At 39.4% G+C, this 16,342-nt stretch overlaps 2 protein-coding genes and 1 long non-coding RNA gene across 10 annotated transcripts in view; 1 reads left to right on the forward strand and 2 right to left on the reverse strand.

Annotated features, from left to right (window-relative positions):
• SLC43A3 (solute carrier family 43 member 3) overlaps nt 1-3,609 on the forward strand; it is a 43,092-nt gene extending 39,483 nt beyond the window's left edge. For 6 of the 8 annotated variants that reach the window (XM_081938695.1, XM_081938692.1, XM_081938698.1 and 3 more), the window contains exons 10-13: nt 595-705; nt 810-996; nt 2,174-2,297; nt 2,493-3,607. In XM_081938695.1, coding sequence (XP_081794821.1) covers nt 595-705; nt 810-996; nt 2,174-2,297; nt 2,493-2,618 — 548 coding nt within the window. In that variant the 3' untranslated portion in view covers nt 2,619-3,607. Of the gene's footprint in view, nt 1-594; nt 706-809; nt 997-2,173; nt 2,298-2,492 lie in introns of all 8 variants that reach the window. The other 2 variants (XM_081938691.1, XM_081938693.1) reach the window with 2 other exon arrangements.
• The window catches only part of LOC309384881, a 435,034-nt gene continuing 422,005 nt past the window's right edge, over nt 3,314-16,342 (reverse strand). Inside the window, exons 2-3 of the long non-coding RNA XR_014174125.1 lie at nt 5,303-5,584; nt 3,314-4,926 (exon numbers count right to left, since the gene is read on the reverse strand). This is a non-coding gene — a long non-coding RNA (uncharacterized lncRNA). The remainder of the gene's footprint in view (nt 4,927-5,302; nt 5,585-16,342) is intronic.
• Nucleotides 6,622-16,342, reverse strand: part of P2RX3 (purinergic receptor P2X 3) — a gene marked incomplete at its 5' end in the record, with an annotated part of 43,385 nt that continues 33,664 nt past the window's right edge. Inside the window, 3 exons of the mRNA XM_081938701.1 lie at nt 6,622-9,134; nt 11,550-11,627; nt 13,856-13,921. Coding sequence (XP_081794827.1) covers nt 9,009-9,134; nt 11,550-11,627; nt 13,856-13,921 — 270 coding nt within the window. The 3' untranslated portion in view covers nt 6,622-9,008. The remainder of the gene's footprint in view (nt 9,135-11,549; nt 11,628-13,855; nt 13,922-16,342) is intronic.

The following is a 16,342-nucleotide window of genomic DNA, read 5'->3' on the forward strand; positions in this document are numbered from 1 at the left end:
TGCTTTCATATAATCATGGCTTAGCATAACGTGTGAACCTTTTGGGTCCCAAAAAGAAAGTTTTCTCCTAGAATATATTATATGTTCCATTGCTCTATTCTATTTATGTTGCCCCCTTTTCTCCCTTCCTGGCACAAAAGGCAGGTGATTTCTCCTCCACGATGTTCTTCTCTCTCTTGAGATGATGGGGTCAGGATGTAATCAAACATAGCCTGAGGCCTGCCCTGAAAACTTTTCCCTGTCTTCAGCAGAGATAAGCAGCTGAAGTAAGATTTAAATTGTGTCATTTTAAAACTCAGATATGAATAATGGCAGAACTCGGCTGTTGATTGCTAGATAGGACCGGCCAGCAAGCTGAGGGAACTACCAGCCTCCTGTCGTATTAGTCTTGTTAGAAGCTTTGTTCCATACCCAAAGGGAGAGTTTTCTCAGTTCTGAGAACTGAATGGCCAAAGAGTCAAAACCTGAACACATTTTAACTTCATCTAAGCACAACTACCGTGATTTATAGAAAGGAAAAATCCATTGCATTGGGAAAATTGCCTTTGGAATGACACTGCAGTTATCTTTGGTCTTCCTTTTTTCTATCCACAGTGAGTAGATACACCAATGCATTTGCCTTCACACAGCTCTGTGGAGTCCTGTGCGCCCCATGGAACGGGCTTATTCTTGACTGGCACAAACACAGGCAAAAGAAGGGAGAAGGTATGCCCTTTGAATTGTGGGAATTTACCTTCCAGATTAGATGGCCCTGCCGCAAGTGGGGTGCTTTGAGTTCTCCCTAACTGAATTAACTCTTGTCATTGCAGGGGCACTAGATCCTGTTGCTGACCTCCATTCTTGTATCCTGTCCCTGACCATTACAGTCCTACAGTGCCTGGCCTTCTCCATCTGTGCTGCCATTCCCGTGCTGCCTGTGCAGTATGCCACATTTATCCTGCAAGTTGTGAGCCGCTCCTTCCTCTATGGAGGCAATGCTGCCTTCTTGGCTATTGCGTAAGAGAAATTGGGAAGGAAGACTTGGGAGGAGTGGGGAAAGGAAGGGAAGCCTATGGCTAAGCATGCCACAGAATTATCACAGAGGTTTATGATTCTGATGAGGAAAAATGTTGTCAGCCAGTCCTTTTCCATTGGAAGTGCCATATATGCTTTTTCCAGTTTTGCAGGTTTTCAACTGCAAACATGAACTGCTAAAGGAGGTTAAGATTTCTTCCTATGGGCATTGCAATTGGCATACCCAATTCTCCTCCCCTCTTCCTGCTTTTAAAAAAAACACAACTATAACACCCATTTTTTTTAGATTTTCAGGGTTCTGCTAAAATGCCCTCCGATCTTTATTGGACACTTTATTGGGCATTCTGTTTTTTCAAATGCCTAATAACATAGACAAACTATGATAATAATAAGTGGAGACATGATAGCAGTACTTACACTAATTTATGTGAAAACAGGCATGAAGCTAGATTATATCTTGTTATTTGTATTTTGCAATGAGAGTTGAATCAGAAAGGAAGAAAGTACATTTCTTGATTCAATCATCTCGAAGCCCAAGATGATATTTCCCCAGAGATATCCATTAATTAAATCTGTTGATATATATTTTTATAGTGTATGATGAATACCAAAACGTCCTTCCCTTTTTATCATTCTTTTGTGTGAGAATGCCATGAAACACTGATGTAGGTGCAAACAAGCGCTCCACCCACCTACTTCATCCTACTAGGGATGCAGAAAGATCCAGAAGGAGGGCAAAGTGACAAGTTGCTATAAAAGCAACAATGAGGAAAAGTCACTTGATAGCAGTGTTCCAATATCTCAGGGGTTGCCACAAAGAAGAGGGAGTCAAGCTATTCTCCAAAGCACCTGAGAACAGGACAAGAAGCAATGGGTGGAAATTACGGTATTCAAGGAGAGAAGCAACTTAGAACTGAGAAATTTCCTGACAGTTAGAACAATTATTCAGTGGAGAAACTTGCCTCCAGAAGTTGGGAATGCCCCAACACTGGATAACCATTTGTCTGAAATGATTTAGGGTTTCCTGCCTAAGCAGGGGGTTGGACTAGAAGACCTCTAAGGTCCCTTCCAACTCTGTTATTCTATTCTATTCTACTCTATTCTATAGCACTTTAAAATGCTGAGATGATTCCTTTCCTGCTCCCATTTTACTTTACAGTTTTCCCGTTGAACACTTTGGGAAACTCTATGGTCTGGTCATGGGACTGTCAGCTGTGGTGTCCCTCCTACAGTATGCCTGTTTTACACTCATCAAGGGTCCACTAAAGGGAGATTCCTTTTATGTAAGTATTCTGTATCCCTCTCAGGCCCTTTTCCTGTGGGATGTCAGCCATATCCCCGGCAGTGGTGTGTTAGGATCCAGGATATGTTGCCTGAAAGGCAGCGTTTACCAGTTTGGGAGAAGTGACCAAAATTCCCTTGGAGTTATTTTGGTTGAGGATTGGATGTTTTCATTCTTTTTCTGTTTCTCCTTCTAGGTTAACATTGCCTTCGTAGTGTTAATACTTCTGGCTTTTGTCAATCCTTTCACGGTGTGGCGGGAATGTAAGCGACGACAGAAGGAGCAGGCTGCAAGAATGCGAGCCCTGGAGACTTCCTTCTGAGTCCATCCCAGTTTAGACTTTGGAAACCTTACCTAATAAAAGGGACCCTTACGAAGGCCTGTGTGGGATTAAACACTGTCTCTAAATCTCGCAGCAGCAAAATAGGCCCATATGACCAGGTGCTCTTAAATCCCTCAAATTTAGAAGGGTTTAACTATGTCTAAATTTGGGCTCAGTTACTAATTCCATGTTTCAAAACAGGGTTTAAATACACAGGCTCCCCCCTCATTCCCTCTCTCTCTGTATCATTTTATAGAAATTAATACCAGATTCATAATTTGGAGTGGAGGGAATTTATAATATTTTTCACTGTTTTGTATTTTGTATCTTCTTTTTCAGAGATCTATTTTTGTTGATTGTATAAAATTTTACTATAGAAACCAATTTATTTTTTTCCCAAGCTAAAAATGTTTAATGAACCAGAAGCTGTATTTTTTAATGTGACCCTTTAAACTTTTGAATATGTTGAGAAATCTTCTATTCTCGAGTTTTTAATTAGTTTAATATTATATTTAATGCTTGTTTCTACAAACCGAACTACATATTAACTTTGAAGAACGAACAAAAAAAAAATTGAAAGCCCAGGAGCAGAAGGAGGAAAATTTCAGCTATTAATATAAATGACCTATCATAAAATCAAGTGCCAGTCAATGAAAGCTATAAGGGCAGGAAACAGACTGGGTGGTTTTTTAAAAAAATAATTGGACCTCAAAGATCCAATGTTAAAACAATATCAAAAATTAGAGAAAAGACAGAGTCCATGAATGCTCTATATATACTATGATAGAATAGCAAAAGATTAAAATTCTCATTGTTCAGGCTTAGGGACCCACCACCTTCACTTTATTTTCCATCTCTCTAGACAATGAATTCTCAATGGGGCTTTATACTTCACAGTCAAGCTCCTGGAAAAGAACATGGGGTAGTCAGTTATTGGATCACAAAGCTGCCCCCCTCCGCAAATAAGTTAGCCTAGACCAGGGGTCCCCAAACTTTAAGACTTTTAAGACTTGTGGACTTCAACTCACAGAATTCTCCAGCCAGCTATGAGTTGAAGTCCACAAGTCTTCAAGTTGCCAAGTTTGAAGGCCTCTGGCCTGGACTATGAGTCTTATCACATGCTGGAAATCCCATGCAGAATGGGAGTTGTCCCATAGCACAATTTACCATCTGTCGACTACTGAAAACTCAGTTATTTTATTTTGCGGCTTCTGCATTGGAAAGAATAGTTATGGAAAGGTGTATCTTCCACCCTTCAGGTAAAGATTGGAGTGGCTGACTCCCTGTCATCCCCACCCATATCTTCACATCTTAAAACATCCCTGAAAGCAATTTACAAATTGGGACAGTCAAGAAGCAAAAGCAAGTGGGTGTAACGTTCCATTGGGATCCAAGTGCTAATCCAATGGAGTGCAGTATACCAAGGCTCTGTCATGATACTTGTCTTCTACATTTTCATTCCTTCAAGAGGGTAAAAACAATTCTGTCTTCTGGTACACTAAGATAGAATCCAAAGTTCTATCCGTTTTTTTAAAAAGCTGGAAACCAATATCTAGTGAAACAGTGGCCATTGTTTTTTTGGGGTGCTTTGCTCACATCCTTCATTTTGGAAGGAGGTGAGAGATAACCAAACACTCAATTTCAAGACGTCAAGGCTTAGAAATGTTTCCACAATTATTTATGGCTGAGAAAGAGAGATGAGCTAGTCCAGATAAGAAGATGGATGCAATGGAGTGTGGTGAAAAGATTGCGTCGGAGTATCTTGTAATTCTTTCACAGGAATAGCAGCTGAGAAAAATTGTTTTGACTCTTTCTCCACATCTTAACTCAAGAAAGTAGAAGATGAGTTAGGACCTTCTCTCTGAGACATATCTGACTCAGAAAAATATGCTGCTGACGTAGTGGACGGTTTCCAGATGGACTGATCCTTATAAAAGCAAACAAAGGCACAATGCAACTAGTCCAGTTTTTCCACTTCCAGTGAACTGGAAGAAGGAGGAAACATAGAGCTTTAGAAGAAGTTATATTCTTAATACTGAGTAAACATTCTGTGAATGAGGCAGCGTAATAGCATCATGAAAACCTCATCTAGAAAATCCTTGCATTTTTCTCAGAACCATCTCTTCATTTACCCCTTATACCTCTAAATAACCAAGTTCTTCTCTTCAGCAGAGTTTATCCATCGCACAGTGCCAAGGTTTATTTAATCAAGAGTTGTTGAAAAAGCTGTAATTGGCACTAAGTTGTAAATCCCAGCAGTAGGGTATATGCAATATGCTGAGCCAAAACCAATGAAACTACACGTTGCCTTAATCCAGTGCTTCTCAAATAGTGGGGCTGGCCCCCCAGGGGGGGGCGCGAGGCTCCGTAAGGGGGGGCTCAGCTCAAATTATTTTATATATTTTTGTTTTGCAGGTTAAAGTTTTTTTTAATATTGTGTTCCTTTAAATCCTGTGCTCCTTTAAATCTTTTCTGCTAGTTAATAAAGCTATTCTTTGTTGTAAATTGATCCACATTTCTTTCTTTTTTTATTCTCTTATACGTTAATAAGGATACAGTGTTATGCAGAGGTGTACTTATAACAATTTTATAGACAAATGATACTATTTACAGTCGCGCGGGGCGCGTGAAATGTTTTCTTCTTCCTAGGGGGGGCATGACAGAAAATAATTGAGAAGCACTGCCTTAATCTGATAGAATAGATCAAACTAGTCATACACTATATCAACCAGCTAGTTAGATCTTCTAAATGTTTAGATGAGACTTACTCATAGGTACAATGGATCTGTATCTTTCCAAATGTTTTATTGTGATGTGCAACTTCATTCTGAGTAAACATAAGATTGAGATGTTTGGATGTTTTTTCTGTGTGCCCAGTATGTGTGCTTTCTTAAACGGTGGAGATTAATTTGAATTGGCTTCCTTGTACAGCTGCTTTCAATCTCTTTCAAAATAAAGTGCATGCACTGTCATTCTTAACCTACTTTGAATTTAAGCTGGCCATCTGTTTGTCTGGACAGATCGTGCATCAAGAGCTGAAGTTCAAAACAGTCCAGGTTTGGCGTGGAGGGGAAGAGAGGAATACAAGAAAGTGAAAGATTCTAGATCAGAGTGCATACTGCTTCTGATGTTACATTTTTATATCTTCCCCTTATTTAGGTGACCTCTATGTGAACCCAAGCCTGAGGGTTTCTTTTTTTTAACTTAATCATGTTTATAAGGCTTTCAAATGCCGGTTGCTTCAGAGAAAAAGCCATTCCCTATTGCGCATTCAAAATTTATTTAAACTGAAGTTCTCATTATGTTGTCTAACTATTATCTTCTGTGGAATTGATAATATATACAATACTGTAAACTGTTATTACAAGAGCTACTTTTCAGACTAGAAACTAATGAAGTCACAGCTTCAGCCATATAAGCAGTTCAAAATATACCTAATTGTTGCTGTAGAATTACTAATTTGGGACTATTTTGAAATATGATTTTGTCAGTTTGGGCGCATTGGTTTTAATTTAAAGACAGTTTGGCTAACACAGTGGGTGTGCCTGTTTATATCTATGCTACTTAATATGGTATTAATTAGTTCTCTGAATTAATATGTTTTCTGCCTAATATAATTTTAATGTGCAAACTGAAAGCAGATTCATGTATTCTAATACAGTCTAGATGTGTACACCACCAATATAGAAAAGTACATGTTCTTTTAGAAGTTAGTGACAGAATCTGCAAAACCTCTGAATAATATCCCAGCTAAGCACTCCTTTTCCAGATTGTCAAACAAATTACTACATTTGTTTGACTATAGCAATAATTTAGTGGCTTCTCTAGACCATGCTTACTATGCCCGACAACTGGTTGATTCTTTACCCTTCCCAGCTAAACTGAGAAATTTCTATGACAGGCTTTTGCACACATATGGTTTCCAGTGGCAGAACTTCCATCTGAACTTTGTTAAAAATCCGTTTAACCTGATTTTTGTAAATAGTTCATCTTTTTGCACACACGCATGTACGCACACACACACACACACACACACACATATAAACAAGGTTCAGCAGACCATAATCCTTCTAAAGGCAGGACAAACTGGCTTGCAGGACACCAACTGATGACCTGGGTGTGGATGGAAAGGATTCTTGCCGCAGTCCACAGGAATCAATTAGAAGGCAAACCTTTCATACCATTAAATAAAACACAGCAGGTGAACCAGAGAGCACTCCTTGAACTACCCCAAATTTAAAAAAAAAGTCACATTTGATGCAGCAGAAAAAGATGTCTCCCTGCTTGGTTGGGGGTTCTCAGAGTTGCCTGAACTGCGAGATGGGCAGCCAATAAACTTGATAAATAAAAAAGAAGACAGCCTCCTGTGTTCCTGACTCCAGGAGAATATTGGGATTATTATTAGATGCTGGGGCAAACTGATCATGTGGATTAGCTCTATATGTAACCCATTGACTCATAATGGAATTAACAAATGATGCTTTGAAGCAATAGAAAGAAAAAAAAAGGTAGAAACAGGCAATGACATCCAGCTTTTTCTGGCCAAATTCCACAAAATGCAAACTAAAAAGCTTTAGTTTACCTTTTACTGCTCTTGAAAGAGGCTAGTGAAGAGCACAGAGTCTGGAATAGCCTCAAGATACATTGTTTTGACATATTTCCCACAAAGCATCATGACTGCAAAACCCTAGTAAACTATTTACTTTGATTAGAAGCTCTTTCCATCAGCTGTAAACATTACATCCTTTTTTCCTCCCCTCCCCTTCCACATTCTGGAATTTGGATTGATTTTTGCAGATGATGCATGAATATATCTTTTTAAATTTCAAATCATTACTATGTTTCCCCGAAAATAAGACAGGGTTTTATTTTCTTTTGACACCCCCCCCCCCCAAATAAGCACTTGATCTTATTTTCAGGGAGGTCTTATTATTTTTGAGGTGCAGGAGGCAGTGAGTGTGGTCACCTCATGGCTGCTTATTTTAGCCCATGCACTCAAAAGCCCGATTGGGCTTATTATCTGGGGAGGTCTTATTTTCGGGGAAAACAGGGTAATAAAGCTTTGTGAGAATCCTGTTATTTTTAAGAGGACCTCTGCTTAATTTTAAACATCTTCTGAATCTATCTGAATCATCCTCATCTAATTCTAGAAATAATTGAATCCACTCTGTACTTCTGCTGCTCTGTATTTCGGCTTCTCTTGAAGCGAGCATTTGGTTTCATGGATCAGTCTGCTGAAAGGACACTTCAGAACCCACAGTGGACATGGTCAATGGGAGAATCCATACCTGTTCTGTACAGTGAGAGGCCTGAGGCCATTTGGGAGACCAAAGAAGAAAAGAAAGCTAGAAAAGCTGGACCAGAAGCAGTACTGAGAGTTGCAGGAATCTATACTGGCATTGTGGAGAAGAACCAGTTTCTCCATGTTTGCAAGCAAAAAAGTGTCAAGTTCAATGGTAGGGTTTCCCCCACCCCCAGGGAAAGACCCATATTTGAAAACATTGGAAACTTACTGCTTGTCAGTGTGCAGTATGATTGAACAAGTTAGAAAGCTGCTTTTTGTATTCTTTTTGGATATCTGAGACTTAGATGCAGGACTCTGCTTTCTTCTGCTTTTATCTTTGTAAATCAAACAGAAGCCTGTGTGGAATTAGGGAATCTTCAACAACAGGGCCTGGGAACAAAAGCAAATGTCTGAATATTTACAAGATATATTAGCCATTTTTCCCTAGAGCCTGCCAGTTTGCAACGCAATGGAAAATTCAAAGCTCTTCTTCCCCATATGGCTTGTTTTCCTCCTCTACAGGAAAGTGTGTCATCTGGTATAACTGAAAATGACCATTTGCCCGTGTGTGTGTGTGTGTGTGTGTGTGTGTGTGTGTGTGTGTATTTGTCTGTGATTACAAATGGCAGCAGTTCATCCCAGCTGCCTCATTGATTCTTCTTAGGAGTGCAAGTTACACACTTTGCATACAATTTGTTTTGGTTTATTAGCTGCTGCCTAGAACTTTCCTGGATTATGATTTCTTCAATTAATACATAGAGTGTATTAATATTTTGTTATTAATGATTTTACAATAGTCTCGTTTTAGTAAATGGGTTAGTTACAGCTTTTGGTATTTCCCACTGCTTTCCAGAAGTCTGAAGAAGCAATGGGCTCTTCTGGTTTTATAAGACATGACAGGTATTTGGTTAAGATGAGGAAAAAGACAAAGTGGGAAGAATAACAAGCACAAGATAAAAGGTTTTTTTTTTAAAGTACCATAAGCCATATCCTGAACCATAGGTTTTGAAAAGAAGGCTCAAAGTGAAGGCTATATCGCAAGGCAATGTTCATGCAGGTGACCAGCACAGATAATTTATTTGTGTCTGCTTCAAAGTTCCTATGTATTAGAGCCCAATTGAGTAGGCCCCTGAATCAGTTGATTGCTTCTCCTCCCAACGACCTCCCAAAGTCTGGTCACTTCGATACATAGAGCTTCTAGGAATGTTGGGACGCAGAACCGTCTCTGATACCTAGTAAGAAGGACATTGAGATCCGTTAATGCTGATCCAATCTGAGCGTTTGTACCTTGCTTATTTTACCTGAATTTTACCTGAACTCCATAAATTCCTGACATTTGGACATATCTGACCGTAATAGCTCATCCTTCCTCCAAAATGTTCAGGATAGTACATGTGCTTTTCCCACAATTCTCCCCCCCACACACACTTTTTCCAAGTACCTTGTGAGTTGGTTTGGGATCAGGGACACTTGTCTCCATAGGGCAAAACAAGGATTTTAACCTGTTTCTCCCAGTTCCTACTTTGATTTTTTTTCAACTCTATGTTGCAGGGAATTTTGAAAGACAGACAGATCAAGGAGGTACCGGGTTATGGAGAACTACTCTAACCACTATGGAAAGTTCCCCCTTTTTATTTTGTATTTCATACATTTTGTTTGAAATTTAATAAAGTGGAAAATAGATTTAAGAAGACAAGGTCACACAAATCTTTTACTAAGGAAAGAGAGGCTTATTTTTTTACTTTTTTTACCTACTTTTTATTTAAGTTCTTATGCAGATTCTTTGCTTCCTCTTATGAAGCAGAATAATTTTACATAATTCTCATCAAATTCACTGATTTAGTAGTTTTGGAAATTCTTTGGAAAGGGGAAGCACTGCTTTAAATAGATTATGGTAAACTAAGCTGTCTTCTTGTGTCATCTGAAATTCTTTGGAGGAAGTATGTGGAATGCTTTATGTATCTTATTTTTTATTATCCTAACTAAATCTCTTCATTTAAAGATATTTCTTTCTGTTTTTTAAAGTAGTTTTATTATACTGAACCAATCAATAAAAGAAAGATTCCCTCTACGTGATTCCTCTAAAAAATAACATGTTCTGTTAATATATTCAGTGTAATCCTGCATGTCTAATCAGATGTGAGATTTGCTTACTTAAGTAGCACTTACTCTCTGATAAATGAGTATAAAACTGTAATTTTCCCCTTGAATCTGTTTCTCTCTGATTTCTAATTCCATAAGAATTCAGCTATTGAATAATTCAGCATAAAGGTTCGGTAAATATTTCTGAAAGGGTGTATGATGGGAAGTTTTGTGATAAGATATATTTTGAAGGCATTTTTGCTTGCCTGAATTTGAAAGTTCCCCTGCCCATTTCCTCCCTCATGTGTCTTTTTTAATTTTATTAAATGTTTAATTTCAAAGCTTAGAAACTGTTATGAAAAAGTACCAGTCTTCAGTAATATTTTTGTAACGTTAAGCAAGGACAAAGTCAAACACAGACAACAGGGAGAAGCTAGCAGTAGCATTCTGTTAAACTGGTCCTTTCTAAAGGACGGTTTACCCCAGGAGGTATGATACGTGAATGGCTCAAGCAGCATCCCTGCCCAGAACAGGACTTCACTAGATCACAAACATGGAAGATCCTTACTCTAGATTAAGAAAAATGACATACGGTACTAGGCTTCCAAGCATAAAGTAGCTCATCACCTCTTGGTTTTCTACATTTGACTACTAATGGCAACAGGCTTTCTTTTAGAGCATACCGATCTGTTTTTCCTCATTATAATAGAAACTGGAATTAAGGATAGAACTGCAAGTGTTCTACTTAAATTAGGTTGCTTTGTGGAACACAGTGGAATGCAAACAAGAGACTCTCAGAAGCCGGTGCAAAACTCCAACTCTGATCCCTCAGAAGGTGCTGCTAAACTGAAAATTCTGCCGTGACTAGAGATCATTTGGCACAGGGGGAACAACTATAAGTATAATGATCCTTTGTAATCTAATTTTAGTTAGAGCTAAATGTCTGTTAAATGAAAGAGAGTGTCTAGTAGTTTTCACCTTGTCCACATTTACAGCTATTCTCGTTCTTATGCTTTGAGAGCCGTTATGATAAGAAGCAGACATACATACAATGCATAAATGCCTAATCAGAGCTGGCTCTGGCAGGAAGAGAGGAGAAATAGCCAAAGTAGGAAATGATGAGGAATTAATTAATTGGAAAAGAAAAAAAAATCCCCTTTGTGGAGAATAATTCTAGAGAAGGGACTGTCTTGCATAAAGGAAGATGGGAATAGAAGATATTTTTTTGGTTAAATAAATAAAGGCAGAATATTTGGTCTTCAGTTGCTTGGCTGGGCTTCTTTATTGGATATCATTGAAACTTTATTATGAGACTGCCAAAAATCCAAGTGGGAGCTTGGATAATGGCTGCTCATCAAGAGGATAACAGTTCCAAGTGTCTGAAATATGCCAAATTGCTTTCTTCTCTAATAGCAGAATAAATTATAATAATAGCCTCAAGTGCACATTTCAGTTTAAAGGTTCCGTCCCCCCTCAAGTCTGGACTGGCTATGTTATGCCACATGCTGCCTCTTGTTTGCAGAGAGACCCCAGCAAGCCTAATGGTATATTTTGCATAGATTTACCTCTTCAAATTTCTTGGCCTTATACTGATCGGCACCTTTCAGGAAATTGAGGAGAATGATGTCACATAGGACTGTCCCCTGGGATGAGAAGGAAACAGGTAATATGGTTAGCCTAACTGCTATGTTGGAAGGTATAACTCTGATGTACGTGCTGATATTATACATTTTTATACTTTGTAAAATGTTAAATTTCCTAAAAGTCAGAATACTTTCTGCCTAGGAAGAAATCCAATTAGGTTGAGGGTTCTGTCAAAGCATGTTCTTTAATGCCCTACACAAAATTTATGGTGCAATCAGGATAAAAGACGTACCATATATATATATATATGCCAGAAAGATGCCAGAGCTGTAGTAAACTATTTTTAAAAGTTGGTTGCATAATTTGCTATTAATTTTTATCTATCTATGTAGTTATTAAACTTCAATGCTGCCCATCTCACTGGAACAGTATTTCTTAACATCTAATATATTATGTCACATGTTTAACTTCGAGGTATCAATGGATGCAAATATAGGTAGTCCTCAACTTACAGCCACAATCAAGCCCAAAATTTATGTCGCTAAGTGAGTTTTGCCCCATTTTACAACTTTTCTTGCCACATTTTTATTTTGTTTATTTATGTATTTATTATAAAATTTATATTGCCGCCTATTTGCACATAGTGACTCAAGGTGACGTACAGGGATTTAAAAACATCATATTAAAAAAAGAAAACCAATAAAAGAAAATAATAAAGTAATATATTAGCCCCCCCACCCCATTCCAGTGACAACCCATCACACAAGCCATTTAATGGGCTCCATCCCGCTCTGGGTTCCCCAGGCCTTCAGCACCTTCCAGAAGAGTACTAGAGTGGGGGCCATTCTAATTTCTGGGAGAATGATGTTCCAGAGAGAAAGGGAGCCACCACGGAAAAGGCCCTTCTGGGTCCGACCAGGGTGTATCTCCCTAGGTGATGGCAGCATTCCTTGCCTCCCCACTTTAGTGGGTTGGGTAGATGTGACCGGCAAAAGACAGTCCCTTAGATAACCTGGTCCCAAGCCATGAAGGGCTTTAAATGTTTGTTAAGTGATTCACTGTAGTTGTTAAAGTAAGTGAATCTGGTTTTCCCATTGACTTTGCTTGTCAGAAGATTGCAAATGGTGATCACATGACCACCCCCACCCTTGGACACTGCAGCTCTCATAAACGTGAGTCAGTTGCCAAGCATCCAAATGTAAATTACATGACCATGGGGATGCTGCAATGATGTTAAGTGTGAAAATTGGTCACAGATCACTTTTTTCAGTGCCTTTGTAACTTCAAAAGGTCACTAAGCAAACTATTGTAAGTTGAGGACTACCCGTAATCAGAAAGTTAGTTCTGATTATTTTTAGTTCTAATGACTTAAAAATTCAGAAATAACAATAGCGCTTAGACTTATATACTGCTTCACAGTGCTTTCCAGCCAGTGGTGGGTTTCAAAATTGTTTAGAACCTCTTCTGTAGGTGTGGCCTGCTTTGTGGGAGTGGCTTGCCAGGCATGTGACTGGGTGGGAGTGGCTTGCCAGCCATGTGACTGGGTGGGCATGGCCAACTTGTAAAATGTGGTGAAACTCACTTAACAACGCTCTTGCTTAGCAACCAAAATGTTGGCTCAGAAACTCTGGCATTTGAAGCACGTAAGTCTTAAAGCTGTCAAGTTACAAGACCTTTGCACCCCTAACCCTTTAGAAAAAAACCCCAGGGGTGTTCAAACTTGACAGTTTAAGACTTGTGGACTTCAACTCCCAGAATTCCTCCTCTCGCTCTTCATCTTGATGATGTGCAGACGGGGGGGGGGGGGGGGGAGGAGCTGGAAGCCGGTTCTAAACGGCACTGTAGATTTGTGGAACCTCTTCTATAGAAGAGTTTAGAACTGGCAGGAACCCACCCCTGTTTCCAGCCCTCTCTAAGTGGTTTAAAGAGTCAACATATTGCCCCCAACAATCTGGGTCCTCATTTTACCCACCTCGGAAGGATGGAAGGCTGTAGAGACAAGTCTTACATTTGGATGCCTGAATTTTCTGTAGAAAAGTGCCATGTCTACTTTTCCTTTCAAATGACTCTGTTGCATTTAGTACATTCTTTATACGTAAAGTCATGCCAAGTAGCAAATGCCTAAACATGGCCCCAAAAGTTGTGTTTTCTCAAGGTTTAAGAAAACCTTCTTGGAGATGCATGCTTAGCTTTAAAAATCAGACTCAGTTTAACAGTGGGATTTTCTGAGCCGAACTTATGGAATAAACAATGGAGAGAAAAAGCTGAGTTAGACCAAAACACTTACCACCCCGACAGACGTGAAAGCAGCCACACAGTTGATTAGTGTTGGTATGATATTAAATTTTCCAGCCTGAGGGAAGAAAAGGCAGAGTAAGCAAATAGAAACAGGCTCACTTAAGTGAATTGGGGATGGGAGTGCAGGGGATAAGGGAGTTGATAAGCAGCTGTGGCCGAATACTGCCTCTTGTTCTGTCTTTTGTGAAATGGCTTTTCTGTCCAGTCATAGAAATACAGGTAGTCCTCAGCTTGCAACTATTTCTTTAGTGACTGCTCAAAGTTCTAACAGCACTGAAAAAAAGTGACTTAGGACCAGTTTTTCACCCTTAACGACCATTGCAACCTCCCCAGGGTCACATGATCAAAATTTGGGTGCTTGGCAATGGGCATGAAAGTTGCGCTGTCCCAGGGATCACCATCTGCAACCTTCCCAGCCAGCTTCCAACAAGCGAAGTCAAAGGAGGGAAGGCAGATTTGCTTAATGGCCGCATGATGCCCTTAACAATGGTGGTGACTCGCTTAACAACTGTGGCAAAAAGGGTTGTAAAATGGGGAGAAGCTCACTTAGCAAACGCCTTGCTTAACAATGGTAATTTTGGGCTCAATTGCGGTCGTAAATTGAGGACTGCATATGTTGCTTCCTTTTATATCCTCTCATGAATCAGCCACAATCCCTCACTTACTGATCTAAACATTATAGATAGTCCTTGACTTACAACCATTTATTTAGTCATGCCAATTACAAAAGGACTGGAAAAAGTTATTTACGACTGATCCTTACGGTTACCATTGTCACAGCATCCCCACATTAACATGCTGAAAATTTGGGTACTTGGCAACCGGCGTATATTTACCATGCCAAGGTCACAGGGCTGCCATTGCAACCTTACCAGATAGCTTCTGATAAGCAAAGTCAATGGGCTAAGATGGATTTGCTTAACAACCATGGGATGTGCTTAATAATCATGACAGGAAAGGTCATAAAATCGGGCACCACTCATTTAGCAATCACCTTGCTTAGCAATGGAAAGTCAGCCCTCCTAAGCTGAGGACGACCTGCAGGGCTGGATTTTCCTATAGGCTAACTAGGCTTCAGCCTAAGGCCTCAAGATCAAGAGGGGCCTTTTATTTTTATTTATTATCCGTGCCACATTTTTTATAAAGGTTAGTACCAATTACAACATGTTTCATTTAATATATTGATATATATCACAGTAATGATGTATTTTATTATCTCTCGTGTAATTTACAAACTTAAAAATGGGAGGTGAAAGGCCCCCATAAGTGGAATAGCCTAGGGCCTCTTTTCATCTAAATCTGGCCCTGATGACCTGTATTTCCGGATTGCCAGGAAATGGCACTCATTTCCTATTACTCCTCAATAATCTGTCCTTGGTAAATAGCAGAATCGTTTTGTGCTGTGAGGGTCCATTTCCTTCTGAACCTGCAATTAATCCGATTGGGAGACTGGAAAGCCTATCTTCTTACAAAGATTGTCAGTGAATCCCACTGCAAGATGATAACCCCCACATGCAGGTGACATGGTCCTCATGCTTGTAAGGTGCTGTTATATTTCAAAATACAAACAAGTCCAGTGTCTGACTATCTGCAAAAAAAAAAAAATCCGTTTTTTTCTTCTTTTCCCTTTGCTCCAGAAACCCTCAGATAATTTTTCTTTCTCAAGACATTGATTTGGGGTATTAGCCTTGATGGCTGGTTTTTGACACGAAACTGTTTACCACGATTGCAACGGAGGCCTTTCTCCAAGGATGAAATCATGATTCTTTCCTTGGAACAGAGTTATGGCAACATAGGTGACTGTTTTCAGAAAGTAAGTTTGGATTCACCGTAATTCAGCAGCACTGATTTCTAATGAAATCCGTGGAACTGGAAATGAGAAGTTATGGCATATTAATTTCTATAGGACTTTAGGTCTAGACTTAAACTGTACACCTTTTGTGTAAATCAAATTCTTCAAGTCTTCCTCTGATGAGGAATCAGGCCACCCATGATCAGGGGAGATTGTAGATGAGATCCCTGGCTGTGCATGCCCACTTGAAGGTGAATTCTGTAGTGGAGAATATCAGCCTAGAACTTGGATTGCCCAGGCAAAATTCTTAATGATGAAACTTATGGATATTAAATTAATTTATCTCATTGAGATATTTTGCCTTGCTAAGGTGCCTCGCTTGGTTTGATGAAGCAGAAGGCTCTTGCAGAAGGAGATGCTCACTCTATCTGTTAGAAGTAGAGAGGATGAAGTTACTTATTTCCAACTTACAATGAAAATAAGGGATGCGGTGGCTTAGTGGCTAAAAAGCTGAACTTGTCGATCAGAAAGGTCGGCAGTTCAGTGGTTTGAATCCCTAGTGCCGCATAATGGGGTGAGCTCCCGTTATTTGTCCCAGCTTCTGCCAACCTAGCAGTTTGAAAGCACATAAAAAATGCAAGTAGAAAAATAGGGAGCACATTTGGTGGGAAGGTAACAGTGTTC

This window comes from Natrix helvetica (assembly GCF_964273705.1).
Source record: "Natrix helvetica genome assembly, chromosome: 1".
NCBI lineage: Eukaryota > Metazoa > Chordata > Lepidosauria > Squamata > Natricidae > Natrix > Natrix helvetica.